The sequence below is a fragment of the Mobula birostris genome, chromosome 9 (genome assembly GCF_030028105.1).
Source record: "Mobula birostris isolate sMobBir1 chromosome 9, sMobBir1.hap1, whole genome shotgun sequence".
Classification (NCBI taxonomy): Eukaryota; Metazoa; Chordata; class Chondrichthyes; order Myliobatiformes; family Myliobatidae; genus Mobula; species Mobula birostris.
In genome coordinates, this window is record NC_092378.1 from 54,563,838 (window position 1) to 54,584,215 (window position 20,378).

Here is a 20,378-nt window from a genome sequence, read left to right on the forward strand (position 1 = left end):
ACAATAAAGTTGAATCTAATCTAACCTAAATACAGCATGGAAACAGACTTTTCAGCCCAACTAATCCACATTGACCAAGATGGCCATCTAAGCTAGGCTCATTTGCCCACGTAAGGCCCAGATCCCTCTAAACCTTACCTATACATGAATCTTTCAAAGTTCTTATACCTGCATTTCCTCTAGCAGCACATTCTATAGTCACATTAACCTCTGCATAAAGTTGCTCAAGTCCCCCTTAAATCTTACCCCCACCTTAAATGTATGCCCTCTAGTTTTTGATTCCTTTTCCCTGAGAAAAAAAAGACTATTCACCCGATCCACACCGCTCATGAATTAAACATCTCCAAGATCATCCCTCAAACTCCTAGCTCCAAGGTCAGACTGCCCAAACTCTCCCTGTATATCAGGTTCTGGCAACATTGTAGTAAATCTTCTTTGGACTCTGTCTATCCTAATGAAATCTTTCCTAGAACGGGGTAACTAAAACCGTACACAATACTCCAGGTGTGGTCTCACCAATGTCCTGTACCACTATAACATAAACAGAACAATGCGTACACATTGCTTGAGGTATGTCCCCATCAATGTATCAAGACTCCTTTAATTTTATAATTTATTTCAACGTTGGTCAATGATCCATTTGCCTCCCTAATCGTTTGCTGTACCTACATGTTAACAAGTTGTTTTATGTTCAGGGATAGCCACATCCCAATGTACAACAGACCTCTGTATAGTCTCTGAACCAAAATACAAACTCCGCTTCTCCCAAAATTATACTTCACCAGCTAAATTTTTGCACACTCTCCCTACAAATTACATACCTCCCTCACCCATGTATGGTCATTAATGATTGCTACATTTGGTCCCTTCATTTATGTCATTAACACAGCTCGTCAACAGATGAAATCACACTCCAGTAGTTATGGCTTGGCAACCTGCAAGTGATTAATGTATCCTGATTTGACTTTCTGTTAGCTGATTACCCTCCCCATGATGTGAGTTCTTTTACCTTTTGCAAACAATATCATGGGATTCCTGACAGATTCTTATTGCACAGACAGGACCAAAAGGGCTTCCATCTATGTAGGATCAATCTAGGATTCTGCAAATTAGGCCACAATCAGTTTCTCTCTCAAATCTACTTCTTTGCCTTTGTTCTAAATGATCTGAAATCCTCATCTCAAACTTTATCTTGTTCGTTTCAAGTTTACCTCAATACTCCTAATTTTTGTAATTGGAAAGAGGGATGAACTTCAGATTTTCGTAGATCTCTGAAATGTTTTCATTCGTAAGTATCTAGTTTTAATTTCATTATGCACCCTTGTTCAGCAGACTCCCATCCCCTTCCAGGTGAAGCTGTTTAATTACAATTAGCCTGTCATTTTCAATGTCTTAATTACAAACATACATCAACTTCTAAACAAGGCACTATACACCAACTTTAAGCCCTTTTACCATTCCAGACATTCCACCTCTCCCGGAACTTCCGGGAGTCTCCCGCATATTAATAGTGGCTCCCTGATGCCCGCAAATTATATACAATATCACGGAAATCAATTTTTTTGAGAGCGAGCGGGAGAAAAGCAAGAGAGAGCGTGAGAGTGACCACGAGAGAGAGCGCGCGCGAGAAAGCAAGCAAGAGCGTGCGAGCGAGATTGAAAGTGAGAGAGGGAGAGCGAGGGAGAAGGCACGCGAAAGCGCTTGAGAGCGTGCGAGCGACGATAGAGAGCCAGAGCGCGCCATTGCAGAGTGTTCCAAAAAAATAAAACGTACATCGCCCCAGACTACACTAAAGTGTACCCCTGCCTAATAGGGGTCAAAATAATGACAGTGTTGCTCGCTGCACTGTTTGCAACAGTGACTTTTCTATTGCCCATGGTGGGTTAAGACTGTAAAAGACATGTTGAGGTGAGTTTAACAGGTGTCATTTGTTCATTAGCATAGCTAACATTATTTAAACTAGCTGGCCAGCTGCTAAGGAGCTACTCTATTGCAGACATCCCACCTCTCCCAGGAGTCTCCTGCAAATTGATGGTGCTACCTCCCTGAAATGAGTTTTTGCAGGGTGGGATGTCTGTCATTCTCAGACTTGGCTTCATGTCCTCTGTTTAATTCATCCTTTGAGGTCAAGTGCCCCTGAACTGTATGAACTGATCCTAAAGTGTTTCACTCATTTTATGTACACCAGTACCAACTTCTACACCACATTTATTACCTCGTTGAGATAATGGCTGACAAATAAGACTGTGCAAAGAGCAATTTGGAAACAGAAGAAAATTGGAACATTTGTCCCAAAAGATGGGTAATTTGGTTTCATAAACCTTCTCCCTCTGTCTAAGTCTGAACTTAGATTTTTGGCAACCAAAATAGCTCATTTGGGAGAGTGTTATACCGAAGGTCTGAGGTACTCAGTTGAATCATGGGTTTTGACACTATTAGGTGTGGCACGGTAGCCATCAGCACAACACTATTACAGTGGCATCGACCAGGTTCAATTCTGCTGCCGCCTGTCAGGAGTTTATACACTCTTCCCATGATCAGCGTGGGTTTCCTCTGGTGCTTTGGTTTCCTCCCACATTCCAAAGACATACGGGTTCGTAGGTTATTGGGTCACATGGGTGTAATAAGATTCTGCGGACTGGTTTGGCCCAAATTATGAGGGGTATAGCTAGGGTAAATTCAAACTGGTCTTTTCCTCTGAGGTTGGGTGGGACTACAGCCAGAGGCCATGGGTTAAGGGTAAAAGGTGGAAAGTTTAAGGGGAACATGAGGGGAAACTTCTTCACTCAAAGGGTCGTGAGAGTGTGTAATGAGATGCTAGCATAAGTGATGCACGCAAGCTTGATTTCAACGTTTAAGCGAAGTTTGGATATGTACATGGATAGCAGTGGCATGAGTAGATATAGTCTCCGGTGCAGGTCAAAGGGAGTAGGCAGTTTAAATGGTTTTGGCATGTATTAGATGGCCCAAAGGGCCTGTTTCTTTGCTGTACTTTCTACAACTATGACTCTCTAAATCTAAAATCTTTACAACACATCTTTCTATTCCTTTGAATCTCATGTCTATTTAATTTCCACATTCCACAATGTTGAACACCATGCCAAGTGAGGAACAAGTGCTACACATGCCCTTACACTTCCTCCCTTACCACCATTCAGGGCCCCAAACAGTCCTTCCAGGTGAGGCAACACTTCACCTGTGAGTCGACTGGGGTGATATACTGCGTCCGGTGCTCCCGATGTGGCCTTTTATATATTGGTGACACCCGACACAGACTGGGAGACCGCTTTGCTGAACATCTACGCTCTGTCCACCAGAGAAAGCAGGATCTCCCAGTGGCCACACATTTTAATTCCACATCCCATTCCCATTCTGACATGTCTATCCACGGCCTCCTCTACTGTAAAGATGAAGCCACACTCAGGTTGGAGGAACAACACCTTATATTCCGTCTGGGTCGCCTCCAACCTGATGGCATGAACATCGACTTCTCTAACTTCTGCTAAGGCCCCACCTCCCCCTCGCACCCCATCTGTTACTTATTTTTATGCACACATTCTTTCTCTCACTCTCCTTTTTCTCCCTCTGTCCCTCGAATATACCTCTTGCCCATCCTCTGGGTTCCCCCCTCCCCTTGTCTTTCTTCCCGGACCTCCTGTCCCATGATCCTCTCGTATCCCCTTTTGCCTATCACCTGTCCAGCTCTTGGCTCCATCCCTCCCCCTCCTGTCTTCTCCTATCATTTTGGATCTCCCCCTCCCCCTCTCAAATCCCTTACTCATTCTTCCTTCAGTTAGTCCTGACAAAGGGTCTCGGCCTGAAACGTCGACTGCACCTCTTCCTACGGATGCTGCCTGGCCTGCTGCGTTCACCAGCAACTTTGATGTGTGTTGCCAAGTGAGGTGCTGTTTCCCATGTTCTAACTTTGCATCTTCAATAACCTGGTTAAGTTGGATTCTACCCCCTCACCAGAGACATGGACATTAAAGAGTGTCAATAACAGAGGCCCTGATACTGCTCTTTCTAAATACCATCAGTCAAACAATGCCAAGCTAATTATTCCTACTCAAATGCATCTGATAACTGGCCCCCAATCCATGTTGAGACTGTTAGCCTGATCCAAAAGCACCTCAGTTATATGTAATCACTTATCTGATAATCTATCAAACACTTTTGAAAACCCAAATACACTATCAACAGGTTTCATGTAATCTGTCACACCAGGTACAACTCAAAATCTGTTCCTCTTTCTTATCCCCCGAGGGTGGCTTCTTCAAGTTCATCTGTGAAAACAGCTTAATTTCTTCCCTTTAAGGTCTCTTTTCTCCTTTCAAAGTAGATGAGGTTCTGTAAGAGCTTGTGATCTATAGCTGCACTCAAACTGTGGATTTTAATGGTGATGGTTCCTGCTCCTGGGGCTCACTGATCAGCCATTTTTCAATATCCAAGGATGCGGCCTGGAGACGTGCATCTTTGGGGCGAGGCCCTGTGGCCGTGCCATTTCTGACTGAGACTTCATGGGAGAAATGGAATATCATGAACAGTGGATCGGCTGGTGGAGGCCTCTGTACTTGGGCAGTCTCTCTCTTTCTCTTCCTGATGGTTGGGAAGAGTTTGCTGCCAACTTTCGAGTCAGAGAACTCAGAATAAAAGCAACACAACAGACTGCAAGATAGAAGTCAGCGAGCTGCTTTGTTGATCTCCCATGTCGCTGATCTCTTTGTCCCTTTATCAGGGAAAGGGAGAGCCTGTGGCATGTTGAATTGTCAAGTGAACAACTCATTTTTGTTGGACTGCAGACCATGGTCTCCCTTTGGGGGATTTGCCATTGCTTTTGTGGTGGGTGGTGGGTGCTGATACTTTCTGCTGAAATAAGTGGGGGTGGGAGAGTTGTTGCTTTGCTGCTGCTTGTGTGTATGAGAGGGGGAAAGAGGGGGCTTTGGGGCTCTAACATTGTACTGTCAAACATTCTTTGGGGTACTCTACTGCTTTTGTGGATGTCTCTGAAGAGTAAGAATTTCAGGTTGTATATTGCATACATTCTGTGATATTAAATGGAATTATTGAACCTTTTACTTTACTCTACTCAATCTCCAAGTGTCTTGCTACAGCGTCCCTAATATTAGGTTTTGAACAGAAGAGCATAATAATACAAGTGAAAAGGAAATGGCCAGTTGAACCAATAAGCCTGATGGCTATTCTACCCCCGAGGCCCTACTGCTAGCTTCCCTTTTTAAATACTCCTAATGGCCTGACCTCCTCTGGGGCAGAGAATGCCAGAGATTTATGAGTCTTTACAAGAAGCTCAGTTTTAAATGACTAACCCCCACCCCACTTTGCAACCTTACTCCTTATTATGAGTTTCTTCCATTAGTGGAAACATCTACCCTGCCCTGACTCCGTATGGATCCTGGATCTTTAAATAAGTTTGCCCCTCATTCTCTTAAGTGCCAAAGAATATTGATCCAATTTCTTTAGCCAGTTGTGAAAGGCCAAACCTCTCATCCCAGTAACTATCCTGGTGAATCTCTTTCACACTGCCTCCAATGTTGGTATATCCTTTCTTAAACAAGGAACCAAACCTGTGCATTACTCCAGCTGTGGTCTCAGCAGTACTTTGCATAATTGTAACTTTCCTTCTCTATTCTAAACTCCAACCCTCCTGCAAATATACCATCTACCTTCCTAACTATTTAGCTGCACCTCCTTTAGTGATACTTGCACAAGATTCCTTTGCACTTTACTCATGTGCAACCATTCTTCATTAATAATTCAAACTTATCTAAATGAAGGACATAACCTCCCACCTTTCCGCATTAAGTTCATTTGTAAGTTTTCAACCACTTACTCAACGTCTCTGTACACTTTCACTGAATCCTAATCCCCTTATTGAAACATGCCCTCCCACCTATATTTCATATCACCTGCAAACTTGGGTACTTTACACTTTGCTCCATCTTCTAGCGCACCAATAGAAATCATAAATAGTTCAGAGCCAAGAATCTTCCGAGCACTTCACTAATTATATCCTTTCTACCTGAAAAAGACAAATTTATTCTGTCTTCTGTGTAATAATCAGTCTTCAATCCCAATGAACGCCTTTCAGTTAATGGTCTAGATAAGGTGGATGTGGAGAGAATGTTTCCAATTGGGGGAGGAGGGGTGGGGGGGGGGGGGGGGGGAGTTTAGGACCAGGGGATACAGCCTGAGGAAAGAGGGACATCCATTTAGAATAATGTTGAGGAGTGGTTTCTTTTAGCCAGAAGGGTGGTGAATTTGAAGAGTTCTGTGGAAGCCAAGGCATTGAGTATATTTAAAGTGGAGGTTGATGGGTTCATAATTATTCAGGGCATGAAAGGTTATAGGGAGAGGGCAGGAGAATGGGGTTGACAGCCAGCTGTATGTGGCACCTGTCAAATGCCATCTGGAAATTCAAATTAACTACATTTTAAGGTTCCCCATCAACTGTTTATTACATTGACAAAGAGCTCTAGAGAATTTGTTGAACACTCCATTTACCATGAAACAATGTTGACTTGATTTAATTCACTGAATGAGGAGATATTTTTTCCTTGATTATAGACTCCAGCATTTTGTCAATAGATGTTAGGCTAACAGGTCTACAGCCTCCTGTTTTTTCTTTTTCCCTTCTTGTACGATAGGGTCACATTTGTTGCTTCTTGATTTCTTGAAACCCTATAGAGTTTTGAAAAATCTCTCCATTCTTTTTCATTTATTAAGCTTCCCATCACCTGAAATCTCCAGAGAGGATTCTAATTAGTTTAAAAGTCAGTCAATGACCAATTCACAGGACACAGGTGGAGTGAGGGGGTGGGGGTGGGGGGTGGGGAGTGGGGGGTGGGGAGTGGGGGGGAGAAGAATTCCAGAAAGTTCTAGAAACAGGGTTTCAACCTTTTTTTCTGCCATGGAGCCCTAGCATAAGCAGAGGGGTCCGTGAACCCCAGATAGGGAACACCTGTTCTAGAACAAAACCAAAGCACTGACTGTCACTGCAATAATGTCTTTAAACCTATATGGCCAGTAAGATTTTCAGCCTTTGGTCCCACTAACCCTTTTATATATTTTTTTGGAAAGTTAGAATTTTTTTCAGTCTCAAGGCCATTGTTTCCCCAGTTTTTTCAGAACGTGTTTTATTATTTTGTGTTAATATCTCTCCCATTTTGCCCACAAGATCTAATCTCAATTAAAAAACCATTTGATGCTTTTTGTTATCAAAATCTTATCCAAGCTCTTGTTATTCTAAGGTTCTCACTATTTCTCATCACACACAGCAATATTAAGTAGAACTGGATTAGAGGAGAGCCTCCTGTCTGTAAGCCAGTTAAACTGGAATTTCCTTAAGGAATGTAATTTAGAAGCAAACTATTAATTTGTTAAATATTTGTGTTGTTTATATGCCAGCACATTTTAAAGTTCCATTCCTCACACCTGGGAAGCTTGTTTCATCCCAATTTAAAAAGCTGACATAATTATTTACAGTATAAAAGCAGCTTACTTGACATTTTAAATACATGATCAAACACAATCTACAATCAGTCAGTTACTTCAACCTAGAATCGTAGAAAATTTACAACACAGAAAGCCACTTAGACCATGTGTGTAAAGGACCTGGAATCCAAATCCCACTTTCCACAGGGGAGTGCTGTTTTTCGAGGAAGGTATCAAGAGTAGTGCTGAGTCATGAGACAGACAGTGGACAGTAATGCAGTGCTGGTGTTGGTTCAACTCATGAGCAGCAGGGGATAGGCCACCCCCAAGGTGTGATCTCTCAATACAGTGCAGCATAATACGGGAAAGATCTAGGACATGTTTGAAGGGAACGGATATTGATGAGAGATTTTAGTTTACATATTGGCTGGATAAAACTATATTGCAGAAGTTATTGATGCAGTGCATCACTGACCACTTCTTAAGCAGTATTGTCATTCCACTTACCCAGGAGCTGGCCATTTTAGATTTGGTCACGTGGAGTGAGGAAGGATTAATAAACCCAGGCAGTAGAATTCCAAGTGCAGTTTGAGAGTAAATACTATGGGATCCAAGCCATTATTTGCAACTTTAATAGTGCCAATTATAATGATACGATGGTTGAGTTGTCCAAGGTGGACTGGAGAATGAGTTCAGAGAGAATCAGTAGATGAACAGCGGCAAATATCGAACAGCTAGTCCATATGCACAGCAGGAATTATCCCAAGTAAAAGAGGGATCCCATGAAAAAGAGGCAAGATTGAGGTCAACAGAGACCAATGTCAAACCAATGGATTGACAAGAGCTCGTGGTGGGCCAGAGGGATAGGAAGTTCTTAGGAAACAGCAGTTAAGCACCAAAACGTTCATAAGCGAGAACATTTTGATAGAAAACTCCCACAGAATATCAAAACAAACAGTAAAAATATCCATGTGTAGATAAATAGGAAGAAGCTAGCTAACATGAGAGAGGCACCTCTAGAGGATGAGGTGGTGAATTAGTAGCAGAAAACAAAGGATGGCAGATGTGTAAAAGCAATTTTAAGTTGCTCTTTTTTTAAAACCATGTAGGATGCAGCAAACATATATCCAAGGTAACACATTGGCTAATTTCAAATAACAGGGAGGGACTTGTGAAAATCACAAGGGATAAATATTAGGGGAACACATGGGACTTAATGGCAGACAAATTTCCAAGACCCAATGGCTTGTACCCAAAGCTTTTAAAGGAAATGGCTGCAGACATAGTGAAGTTGGTTGAAGTGTTTCAAAACTTACAAAACTCCTGGAGAGTAACATTAGATTGAAAAACAACAAATGCTACCCCCTTCTTCAAAAGGGAAGGCAGAAGTTTAGGAAATATAGGCCAGTTAATTTAACCGTTATTGTTGGCAGGTTGTTGGTATCAGTAATCAAAGAGGAAATAGCTAATCATTTAGGAAAGCCGAATATAATTAGACCTAGTCAACATGGTTTTATGCAAAGCAAATCATGATTGACAAGTAAGTTTGAATTCTTTGAGGATGTGACATGGAGAGGTGATCAAGGGCAAGCTGTAAACGTGGCACGTTCAGGGTTTCCAAAAGGCATTTGACAAGGTGCATGCCCTAAAGGAGGCGTACATTAAAATGTCAAGATAAAGAAGAGGTGTGCGTTAGTGTCTATTGAAAGCTGCCTTATAGAAAACAGAAATGGAAACATTAATTTTGTTTCTTTTTCACAGGAGCTGAATGTTTCCAGCATTTTGTTTTTATTTCAGATTTTCAGTATTGCAGCTTTTTTTTTTGTCATTTGCTGTTGAAAAATTGTGGCTGGAGCCTCCACGATTTCTTTTCTTGCCTTTTTATCTTTTAAAAGAAAGATCTAGGGGACTACTTCATCTATGCTGGTGATTTATTTGCCTTGAAAGACGCCAAAACTTTCAGCTATCCCATCAGCATCAATTCACTGCATAATACAAGAGATTTTCTGGGCTACTTGACAGTGGCATTTCCCTGATCTTGCCAGAAGAACTGGCTATTTTGTTTCTGAAGCTCTAACTGAGCTTGATAGGAGGCCAAAAACAGAGGTCAGAGTGACAGTGGATCTCCCCTGCCCTGGAGACCCAAAACAGTCAGGGTGACTGTTCTGTAAAAATTCTTCTCAGTCAACCAGGGCGACCTTGAGCTTCTAGTTGCCTGTCAAGTTAATACTCCACCCCACTTCCAATGCATGCTGCAGTCTTCATGGTTCACTGAAAAGCTTTAGACAATCAGTTTTCACTACATGTGATAGAACTGGCCAGGTCTTGGTCTTCCTTCTGTAACAGTAGCTCAGTTCCTCTCCAAAGGGATGCTCCCCAACCTCCTGCACATTACTTGCCTATTTTGTTTCATTGTTCAGTAACTGTACTTTGTGTACCTCAGTTTCAGTCTTGTTGTTTTTCTCCTCTGCTGCATTTATTCATCTTGCCCAGACACCATCAACATTAAAGCTACTGCAAACAGCTTCTCTACTTTTAATAATTTTATCCACGCTTATTTGGATGTCACTTTTCTAAAGGAAAGACAAAATACATCTTCCAGCAACTGCAACCTCTCTTCCTTACAGCAGCTACTTTTACTTTATACATAACTGGCCACCACAGTTAAACAAGAATCATCAATGATATGGTGAAAAGCAAGCAATGGTTGAGATTACAGAACTCCACCAGTAACTGTCTTCCAGCTACAGAACTGCAATCAACCCTTTGCTTCCTACCACTGAGCCAACTTTTGGTCCAACTTGCCGTTCTCATCTAGCTTTTAAACTCTTCACTCGACTGTCATGGGGGATCTTGTCAAAATTCAGGCAGACTACATAAAAGCACTGACCTCATGGACCACTCTGTGACCTTTTCAAAAAGTTTGGTCAACTTAGAGAGACAGCATCTTTCCTTAAATTCTCATCAATTTTCCCTGATTAATCATACTTTCTAACAGAAAATTTATACTTTCCCCTTAAATTAATGCCAATGAATTGCTCAACACAAAGGCCCTCATTCCTCAGTTTGTTCCCTTTTTAAGCTACGTTACAACCTTACAGGTCCTTAATGTCTGGCCAGGAAGGACTGAAAATTGTAGTAAGAGTATCTGCTGTTTCCTCTCTTCCTTTAATTAACTGGTGATGTAAACTGCCCGAGTCAGGTAATATGTCACTTTTACACTATCTAAACCCATTAATACCTTATCCCATTCAACTAACACACACATTCCCTAACTGGCATCACTCCCCCTTTTGTCCATGAAGAGAGTCATTAAGTATTCATGGCCAACCTTGCCCACATCCTTTCCTGCCACACAGGTTTTCTTTTTGATCCCCTATAGGCCTTTTTCCTTCCTTCATTGTCCTTTCCCTCTTCACGTACTTAAATATCTTTGGAATTTACTGAAATTAAAGTCCTCCCATGTCTGCCTCTGCCTCTGTGCTTTGACTCACGCTTGAGACCATCCATCAAGCATGTTGTCGCCTTCACGAGCATTTATATGGGTGTACACGTTGAACATTTATATCAAATCTTCCCTCAAACCTCTAATCAAAGCTTACTTATCCCCATTTTTCCCCCCAGTGATTCCGGGCAACTGAAATCCTCTGTCCCTGATTTACCTCTCAAGCATGTTGTCCTTCTTGCAACGCTTCAGGCTCGTCCTAGGCTTATCTGGAACTTGGTGGGACTTCTCAGTCACGGAATTGTTTGCCAGACTATTTTTCTTGCTATCACCTGACTGGCGAAAGTCTTCATGCCAAGAGCTCACTCTCTGTAAGAAAAAAATTGCATCAGTATTGAAGGCAAATTGTGCTGAGTTGCCTTCGGGGCCGAGTCTGACAGACCACAGTCATGGTTCTCTCGCCTGAGCACAGTCTAACAAACCCCTCATGGTAAGCGCAGGCTTATCGTTGTTGGGGAATAGGATTTAAAGGTGATGCTTCTTTGTTGAAATAGTTTGTAGAAACCTGCTGTGCTTATACTGAAGGCACTGTACCTGTAATACTTGTTGGCTTGTTCAAAGCAGTCAAATCTTCATTTATCATTCATTCAACATGGATTGCATTTTATAGATCTAAGGAGCATCCACTTTCTTGAAGCTTTTGTGGATATCATATACAACAAGCTGGTCACACCTCAACACAGAAAAACTACAGAGCGACTTCCGGGATCAGAAGTAGGCAAGGTAGATCATACAGGAGTCCCGTGGCCAGCTCCTGCTCAACATTTGGGTACTGTTGGTGAAATGGAAAGCAGTAAAGGCCATGTTTGTGACACTCTGGTGGGTAAAAATACTGAGGTAGCTGTAATGACAGGGGAACAACGTTGTAACAGGAGAAGACAGGAGCTTCTGTATCATATAGTCAGAATCACAGAGCACAGAACCAGGCCTTTCAGCCCATCTCATCCACACCAACCAAGATTCCCAGTCTCTGAGTAACTTCCAGTAGTATCATGTACTGCTGAATATAAAAGGAGATTCAGTCAGATGAACGTGTGATTTGAGGAGAAGGTGTTTAGACATTTGGATGTCTGGGAATGCTTCTAGGGGCAGGCCATGTACCAGCAGGTTAGTTTGCACCTAACCAGAATGATTCCATATCCTTGCTGAAAGATTTGTTTGTGCATTTGTGGAGGCTTTAACTAATTTGACCAAAGAATGGGACAAAGTACAGTTGGGGGCAAGGTTCAAACAAATACAGGGAAAAAAAAATGTCAGTCCAGTGGGCAGAACAGGCATGGCATTGATAAGGCATATGGGAGGATTAGAAGGCCTCACTGCATCCATGTATATTAATGCACGGAGCTTAAATGGCAAGGCACATATACGTACAGAATTGACCAACTCTTCAGGATATGATATTGTCACAATCTCAAAGACGTAGTTGAGAGTGCAAGACTGGGAACCAGGCATGATACAGTAGGTGCAGAGATAAGAGAGGAGATAATGTATTATTAACCCAAGAGACTCAGTGATGAGGGAAGATGTTTGAACAAGGCTGTATGGGTAGAGTTTATGAATACAAAAGAAAAGTACTGGGATTATCCCAAAAGACAGCAAAAAAATAGAGTAAGATGAAAGAAGAATAGAATTAGGGAAGTAGGGGATTTCAACTGCAAGTTCCCCCGGGGTACGAACACCTGCCTTGTGGACACTTCCTACACAGAAAGCAGCATTCAGGAGACAAACAGCAAGTACCTGTATGCTGCATTCTTCTTTCACATCAGAGGTATAATGCTCAGATGACTCAGACATCCCATCTTCAATTTCAATTTTCACTTCCTCAAAGAACTCTGTAAAATAAGAAAGATACAGGGTAACTGTAGTAACTTACACATTAGGAGAAGGAGGAAAAAAGCTACTTAGCACCTCTAATATGTTCCATCATTGAATAAGGTCACAGCAGGGCTAATTGTATCCTCCACTCCTTCATTCCATCTACTCTTTAACCCCACTGTTCACCAAGAAAATATCTGTCTTACAAATATTTAAAGTCTCTGTTGTCTGCTTCCCTGAGAATGAATTCCAGCGACTCACTGTCCCCAGAGAAAAAGCATTTGCTTCAGCACCCGCTGTTTTTAAACAGTTTCTCAATTTTAACGCTTACATGAGTGGAAGCACCCTCTCCAACTCCCATGTCAAGGCCCCTCAGGGTCTGTATTTAAATTCAGCCCCTTTCACTCCACCAAACTTCAATGGATAGAACCATTGCCTCATGAATACAAGACAACACATTCATTTCAGTCTATCCAAACCTTCCCTGAACAGCTTCCAAAACACTTATATCCTTTGTTATATAAAGAGGTCAACGTTATGCATAGCACTCAAGATAGGATCTCACTCATGTCCTATTTAACTGAACCATAATGTCTCAAATTATGTATTCACTTCCTGTTACAAGTAGTAATAACACAATTCACTTTCTTAATTACTTGCTGTTCTTGCATACCAACCTTTTGCATATCTATTTTAGGATAGCAAGGTCCTTCTGCAGTCTCTCATTGTTGAGATAGTATGTTAGGTTTTTCGTTGCTCACCCACTTATAGAGCCAGTCTGACAGCATAGAAACAGAACCTTTAGACTGACTCATCCATGCCGACTATGTTGCCCAGTGAGCTTGTCCGACCTGCCTGCATTTGGCTCAAAGCCCTCTAAACCTCTCCCATCTATGTACTTATCTAAATGGATTCTAGATGTTGCAAATGTGCCCACCTCAGCTGCTACTGCTGCCAGCTCATTTCAAATGTACACCACCCTTGGTGTGAAGAAGCTGTCCCCGACGTTCCTTTTAAATCTTTCGCCTCTGTTCTTAAACTCTGTTTTTAGCGCCCTGCCTCAGGTAAGCAGCCCCGTGCTTTCACCCTGTCCATGGTCCTCATGATTTTATATACCTCTGTCAGGGTACCCCCCAGTCTGGCATGCTCCATGGAATAATGTTCTGGTCTATGCAACCACTCCTTGTAACTCAGGATCCAAGTCCAAGCATCACCATGGTAAATCTTTCCTGCACTTGGGCGATCCCTATCCCTTTGTAGTCTCCCATTGTTCTCTTCACATCTGAGTCCACTCCCCACCTTTAGGTCCTCAATAGACACTTTGTCAAAATCATTTACAAGTTGTGAAGACTCGAGGTTCTTGCAATCATGAAAATCTAACAGGATTTGGTGACTCGTCAGCACATAGCTCCGACAATTTGATCAGCACATTTATTGCTGTTAGGTACGAACATTGGAGCTGCCAGTTTAAATTGGCCATTACGCACCACGTTACGGGTGATCTGACTGACTGGCCGAACTGGATTAACAAGGAGTCTATGTTGCACAGGAGCAAATGTCTACGTGGATTAGATGGTAAATACACCATTGTTCTCCACTGTTCTCATATCAATAGCTGAGGTACACCAAACACCAACCTCAGGAGGGACAAACGTACCCAGGGAAGGCCCAAGATCAGTACTGGGCAGTATCAGGCACTTTGGCCCACAGTGTTGTGCCAAACCTGCTAAAAAGTAAATCATACATACATACATGTGCATACACACACCCACACACATGTAAATTAATGGGGAGAGGCTAAGTGTGCAGACTTACTGTTGAGTGGCGTTTGTGGTTTCTCATCCTCCCACTCCAAGTTCTCTGATTCATGGAGCACACTGCCCTGCTCATCTGATTGTTCATCCTCTTCATCTTCACTGCTTGTACTGCATTGTTCAGGCTCCATCACTCTGCTCCTATCATGACTAGGGATTTTAAAAAAAGTTTCAATGAATTGCAACAGAGATTTCATGAATTACAACACAGTGCATGGACTTGTGTTTTGCATTCTGATTCTGAAATGTTAGCTCTATTTCTCTTCACACAGATGCGACCTGACCTGCTGAGTGTTTCCAGCATTTTCTGTTTTTATTTTAGCTTTCCAACATCTGCAGTTGTTTTTGAATTTTCATTTACTTGAGGAAAATCATTAATCTCAGTTACACGCAAATTCCTAGAATCTATAAATTAAGATGAAACTTGCAAGGATTTGCAAACATATGGTTAGTCATAGGCTTATCCTGTTTTGTAGATAAAAGATAGTTGGTGAAAATGGTAATTGGGACTTTTGATGAAACACTTTATCCCAGAGAAAATAAAAAACAGAATGGTAAAATGGAGGAAATGTAACACCGCAGAGCAGGTGGTAAGAGGATGCTGCATAGGTTGAAAAAGGAATTAAACTAGAGCAACAAACACCAAGTGCCAAAGGAATTCAGCAGGTCAGTATGCATCTATGGATGGGAAAAAAACAGTCAACATTTCCGCTGAGACCCTTCACCAAAACTAGAAAGGAAAAAAAAAGGGAAGAAGCTGCAATACAGGTTGAAGCCTTGCAGTCCCAGTTGCAAGATCAGGCACAGCTGGCAAAAGAGCAAATTGATGTATTGCTGGAAGATCGACGGATTCATGTGCTGCATGAAGGGGATAAAGAAAAATAAAAATTCTGGCAAACAAGTCAGTTTATGCAATGTAGTCATAATTTTAAAAACTTATTTTCTCTTTAGAGATACAGCACAGTAACAGGCCCCTCCAGCTCAATGAGCCCGTGCTGTCCAATTACACCCATATGACCAATTAACCTACTAACCTCTGTGTCTGGAATCTAATAGGAGAGGAGAATGAACCAAGGAAGACAGGGGAAGAGGAGGGAAATCAGGAGGAGGAGATAGGCACGTCATGAGGGTGGGACAGAACAACCAGAAGAATGGGAAAAGAGAGGGGTAGAGGGAAGTAATTACTTGAAGTTAGATGCTCATGTTATCGGTACAGGCACATCAGTATGGGAATGGGTCGCCACTGAGAAAGCCTGGTTTTTGCAGTGTACAGAGCGAAGGTGCTCAATGAAGTGTTCCCCTATCTGCTACAATTATAACTGGGGTGGGGGCTGTTACATCAGGTACATCGGATACAATATAACAAGTAACTAACTAGTTATACTAACTAGCAGGTAACTTGTGCACGTAGAACAAGAAGGATAGCCGTTGATCTGATTTCATTGAGAAATCTCTCCATAGCCTTCAACCTCAGTGTCCAAAAAAGTATTCTGCTATCTCCATCCCAAAATCAACAAAGATAGTTTTGGCTAATTCACTGTTTCAACCCATTCTAGTCCCACAGAAGCTTTCTTTACATCTTCACTCTATTCTGTCTTCTTTTGTCCAGCCTCTTCCCAAACTGACCCAATACCACACTGATGGGTCCCAAATCATTCATGTTCACTCTGGACTTGGATCCCTTTGCAACCCTATCCCTGGAGCCCTTCACACGGAATGGACACCCAATCGGAGCCCATCCTCTATCACTCTGCTTTGCCCAGCTGAATACAAACCCCTTTTTGAGCAGCTTCACCCATTTTCACCAAAGATTACCCAGAACACAAGGTAGATGAGAACCTGTCGACTCTCAGGGTGGGTTGCATGCAACAGTCCTTGTTTCAGTCATTCCCAGTATTCTCTCCCTTGCCTTTTCTCCCCCCAGTACAACAATGTCTCACTGGTTACTTCCTGCCCTCATACAAAATTAAACTTCCACCATCTACTCTTGCCAGTTACCACTCTGCTCTCACTCTTAGCTGGTTTATCTCTGACTTTGCCTTTCTTTTTCTGACTTCTCTTATCTCCAGCTGAGGAGGCATGCTAGAATCTAATATCCATTAAAGGCCATCTTCTCCCACAGTTACCTAAGATGATTTCATTCTAATTTCCAGTTTCTCTATTTCTGTATCTATTGTGATGGCAACGTTTTCCATGCATTTTACATAGCATTTTTGTTAAAAAAGAGCATGCCCTCCAACTTTCACCAGGGCTAACCACACTCAGTCCATTTCCTGCCTCATTACTTCCAAGCACAGCAATGACTAGCTTCCCTTTCTTCCCACCTTCCACCAAAACAGCCTCCACTTTCGGTGAATCTTTCAATATAATGTCTGCTACCTTTAACCATAAAACTGTAATAGCAGATCCATACAGCAGAATTAGGCCATTCAGCCCATCGAGTCTGCTCTACCCATCATAGCTGTTTTATTATTCCTCTCAACCCCATTCTCCTGCCTTCTCCCCGTAACCTTTGACTTCCTTATTAAACAAATACACCCAATGACTTGGCTTCCACAGCCTTCTGTGGATTCACCTTCTATTCAAAAAGGACACCTCTCTATCCTGAGGCTGAATCCTCTGGTCCTAGACTCCCTCACTATAGGAAACATCCTCTCCATGTCCACTTTATCAAGGCCTTTCACTATTTGATAGATTTCAATGAGATTCCCCTCATTCTTCTAAGCTCCAGTGAGTACAGGGCCAGAGCCAAACAGTCCTCATACATTAACCCTTTGATTCCCAGGATCATTCTCATGAACCTCATCTGGATCCTCCGTAATGTAAGCACATCCTAAGGAGCACTAAACTGCTCACACTGTTCCACATATGATCTGACCAATGCCTTACAAAGCCTCAGCATTAATGAGACACTACCACCAGATACACTGTCCCGTCAGCTTTCCAAAGAAACCATCCCCTCTACATCTTCCAAATTCATTTTTCCACGACCATCAATACACACTTCCCATTCACAAATTTCATCACCCAAATTTAATGCCTTGTAATGTGGTGCTCACAATGTGGTTACTGGTAAAACCAGACGTAGACCAGCAGGCCAGCGTTTGGTCTGCAAGGAAGACCTTTAGCTTCCAGCTCCCTGTTCCATTGAGTCATTGAATTTCCACTGAGCTTTTTCTTTGGCCCCAAAGTGCACCATGAGCTCGTAAAACTGAAGTCCGTTTCTCCTCGTTTCCACCTTATCATCCATGCGAGGTGTATAGGAGGATGAGAGGCATAAATAGCGTGGACAGTCAGAGACATTTTCCCAGGATGGAAATAGCTAATATGAGAGGACATACTTTTAAAATGGAGGAAAGCATTGGGGTCGGGGGGTGGCGGGGATGTCAGAGGTAGGCTTTCCTTTTTTTAAAAACACAAGAATGGCAAGTGCATGGAACATCAAGGATGGTGGTAGAGACCGATATTAAGGACATCTAAGATTTTTAGATAGGCACATGGATGAAAGAAAATTGGAGGGTTATGTACGAAGGAAGGGCTAAATTGATCTCGGAGTAGGTTAAAAGGTCAGCACAACATTGTGGGCTGAAGGGGCTGTACTGTAATGTTCTATCACCAACATCTTCCTTAAGAAGAATAAGATAAAGGGCTCGGGGAAAGATTGCAGTGGGATAGGTTTTAGATTATAGTTGGCAGAGTACAATGCACTATGTAGTACTCTGTGCTTTGAAGAACTACAACTCTCTGAAGTGATCTGTTTTTAGCCTCTTAGCTAAGAGCAGCCAATGATCAGTGAATCCACAAAGAGTGGGGAATGAAGAACGAAAACTCCTGGCTTTCTCCAATGCTGCCTCCAAGACTTTCAAAAATTCAAAATGACAGCACACACCTGATGATCCTTCCTCTTGATAGCACCAGCGGCAAGTTATTCTCACTGCGGACCTTCTCAGCTGAAGTTGAAGATGGTGGCGAAGAACCATTGAATTTGACTCTCAGTGTGGAGCCAGACATATTATCCTGTTAACACATTCACAGGAACATGAGAAGAATATTTTGCCACTACACCTCCCCCAAGTATTCAAGCATACAGGTAATTGCACCTACCTCATTCCACTGAGCCATTTCCATCTTCTTCAGTACCTGACGGGTGTAAAGCTCCAGAATATCCAGGTTTGAGTGTGTCTTGTTTGAAGGATCTCTCAGTCTCCTGCATTTCCTCTTACTAGGGCTAACACTGAAGGAGGAACTCTTGTCCTGAGGGATGCGTGCAACCGGCGCTGCAGACACCGTTCCCTGAGATTTCACGGGTTTATTTCCCATGGTCATCTCCTGCAAGTACACAGGGGAAGTTTCATACTAAATGACAGTAGGACTTCACTCTCATGTGTGGATGTATTGAGGCTCAACATCAGCCAAATACTGATTCAGAGCTTGATCTCCATCTGTTGACTATTCCTGATGAACCAGACACATGTGACCAGAATGAACCAAACTTTTGACTGTACATAGTGGTCAACAGAAAAAACATGTCGATCTAACTCTAATACCCGTGAACATTTAATGATAGATACTTTATTGATCCCAAACGAAATTACTGTGTCACAGTAGCATTACAAGTGCACATATATACAAATATTAGAAGAGAAGCAAGAAAGAAGTTAGCTTAAAAATAAGATGTACAAGATTTACAAGATCACTTCCCTAGCTACAGGTTGACTCATCATAGAACCTAATGGCCAAGGGTAATAATGACCTCATATAGCACTCTTTGGAGCAGCACAGTTGTCTTAGTCTATTATTGGAAGTGTTCCTCCGTTCAGCCAAGGTGGCATGCAGGGGGTGAGAAACATTGTCCACAATTGCCAGGATTTTCCATAGGGCCCTTCATTCTGCCACAACCTCCAGTGTGTCCAGTTTGACTCCTATAACAGAGGCGGCGTTTCAGAGCCTGTTGGCATCACCTGTGTTGATGCCATTGCCCCACACACCACCGCATACAAGATTGCACTGGCGACAACAGACTGGTAGAACATGTGAAGGAGAGACCTGCATACTCAGTCTCCTCAGGACTAGAGGTAACTCTGGCCCTTCTTGTACATAGCCTCTGTGGTGGTGTTCCATTTCAGTCTGTCATCCAGATGCACCCACATGTACTTGTAGGTCCTTGCTAGAGTGAGTTTTTTTTTGGGTAGATGATTTGTTTACACTTAAATGACTTTGGCCACCAGATTTCTATTTGACTACTTGACAAGGTACTGTGGATTGAGTCCACAACAAAGCGCTTCCTGAAAAGGTGTGAATACCAGATGCTTCTGGCACCATAGTTTGACCTGATGCTGTAATTTTGAAGACAGTATTATCTATACATTATAAATATTAATTGTCTTCTATGTTAGCACGTAAAATGCCAAATAAATGTATTGAGGATTTAACTAAAGGCTGTGGATACCAACCCAGACATGTTGGCGTCGGAAGGAAAGGATGAAGTCAGAAGGTGTGATGTTTGTATGTAGCTTCAAAAGGAAGCATAGTCTATGCATTGTCTATAACATTTCAAGTAGCGATTGCCTTTGTGATTAGCATATAAATATCGAGCCCACATTGAGCTAGCAGACCTTCCTACCGAAAGCATCTCCGTCTGTAGATGCCTGCTGTGCCTTGTTGTGTCTAATAAAGAAGCTGCTTTGTATCTACGGGTGACTCTGTCTCTCCGATGATTTCATCCACGCCACAACAGTCCTCACCACATTCATGTCCTCACCATCAACAGTAACAGGCTTGATCTTCCCAAATCC

General features: G+C 42.4%; 1 protein-coding gene and 1 long non-coding RNA gene across 4 annotated transcripts in view; one reads left to right on the forward strand and one right to left on the reverse strand.

Annotated features, from left to right (window-relative positions):
* LOC140202773 (uncharacterized) overlaps positions 1-20,378 on the forward strand; it is a 59,003-nt gene that overhangs the window by 15,966 nt on the left and 22,659 nt on the right. Inside the window, exon 4 of one of the 3 annotated variants that reach the window (XR_011887185.1) lies at positions 18,348-18,673. The exons of the other annotated variants lie outside the window; for them this stretch is intronic. This is a non-coding gene — a long non-coding RNA (uncharacterized lncRNA). The remainder of the gene's footprint in view (positions 1-18,347; positions 18,674-20,378) is intronic. 3 annotated transcript variants of the gene reach the window in all.
* Positions 1-20,378, reverse strand: part of LOC140202770 (lysine-specific demethylase 7B-like) — an 88,670-nt gene that overhangs the window by 11,354 nt on the left and 56,938 nt on the right. The window contains exons 12-16 of the mRNA XM_072268094.1: positions 18,688-18,912; positions 18,473-18,600; positions 14,585-14,733; positions 12,692-12,786; positions 11,112-11,263 (exon numbers count right to left, since the gene is read on the reverse strand). Of these exons, the coding sequence (XP_072124195.1) occupies positions 11,112-11,263; positions 12,692-12,786; positions 14,585-14,733; positions 18,473-18,600; positions 18,688-18,912 (749 nt within the window). The remainder of the gene's footprint in view (positions 1-11,111; positions 11,264-12,691; positions 12,787-14,584; positions 14,734-18,472; positions 18,601-18,687; positions 18,913-20,378) is intronic.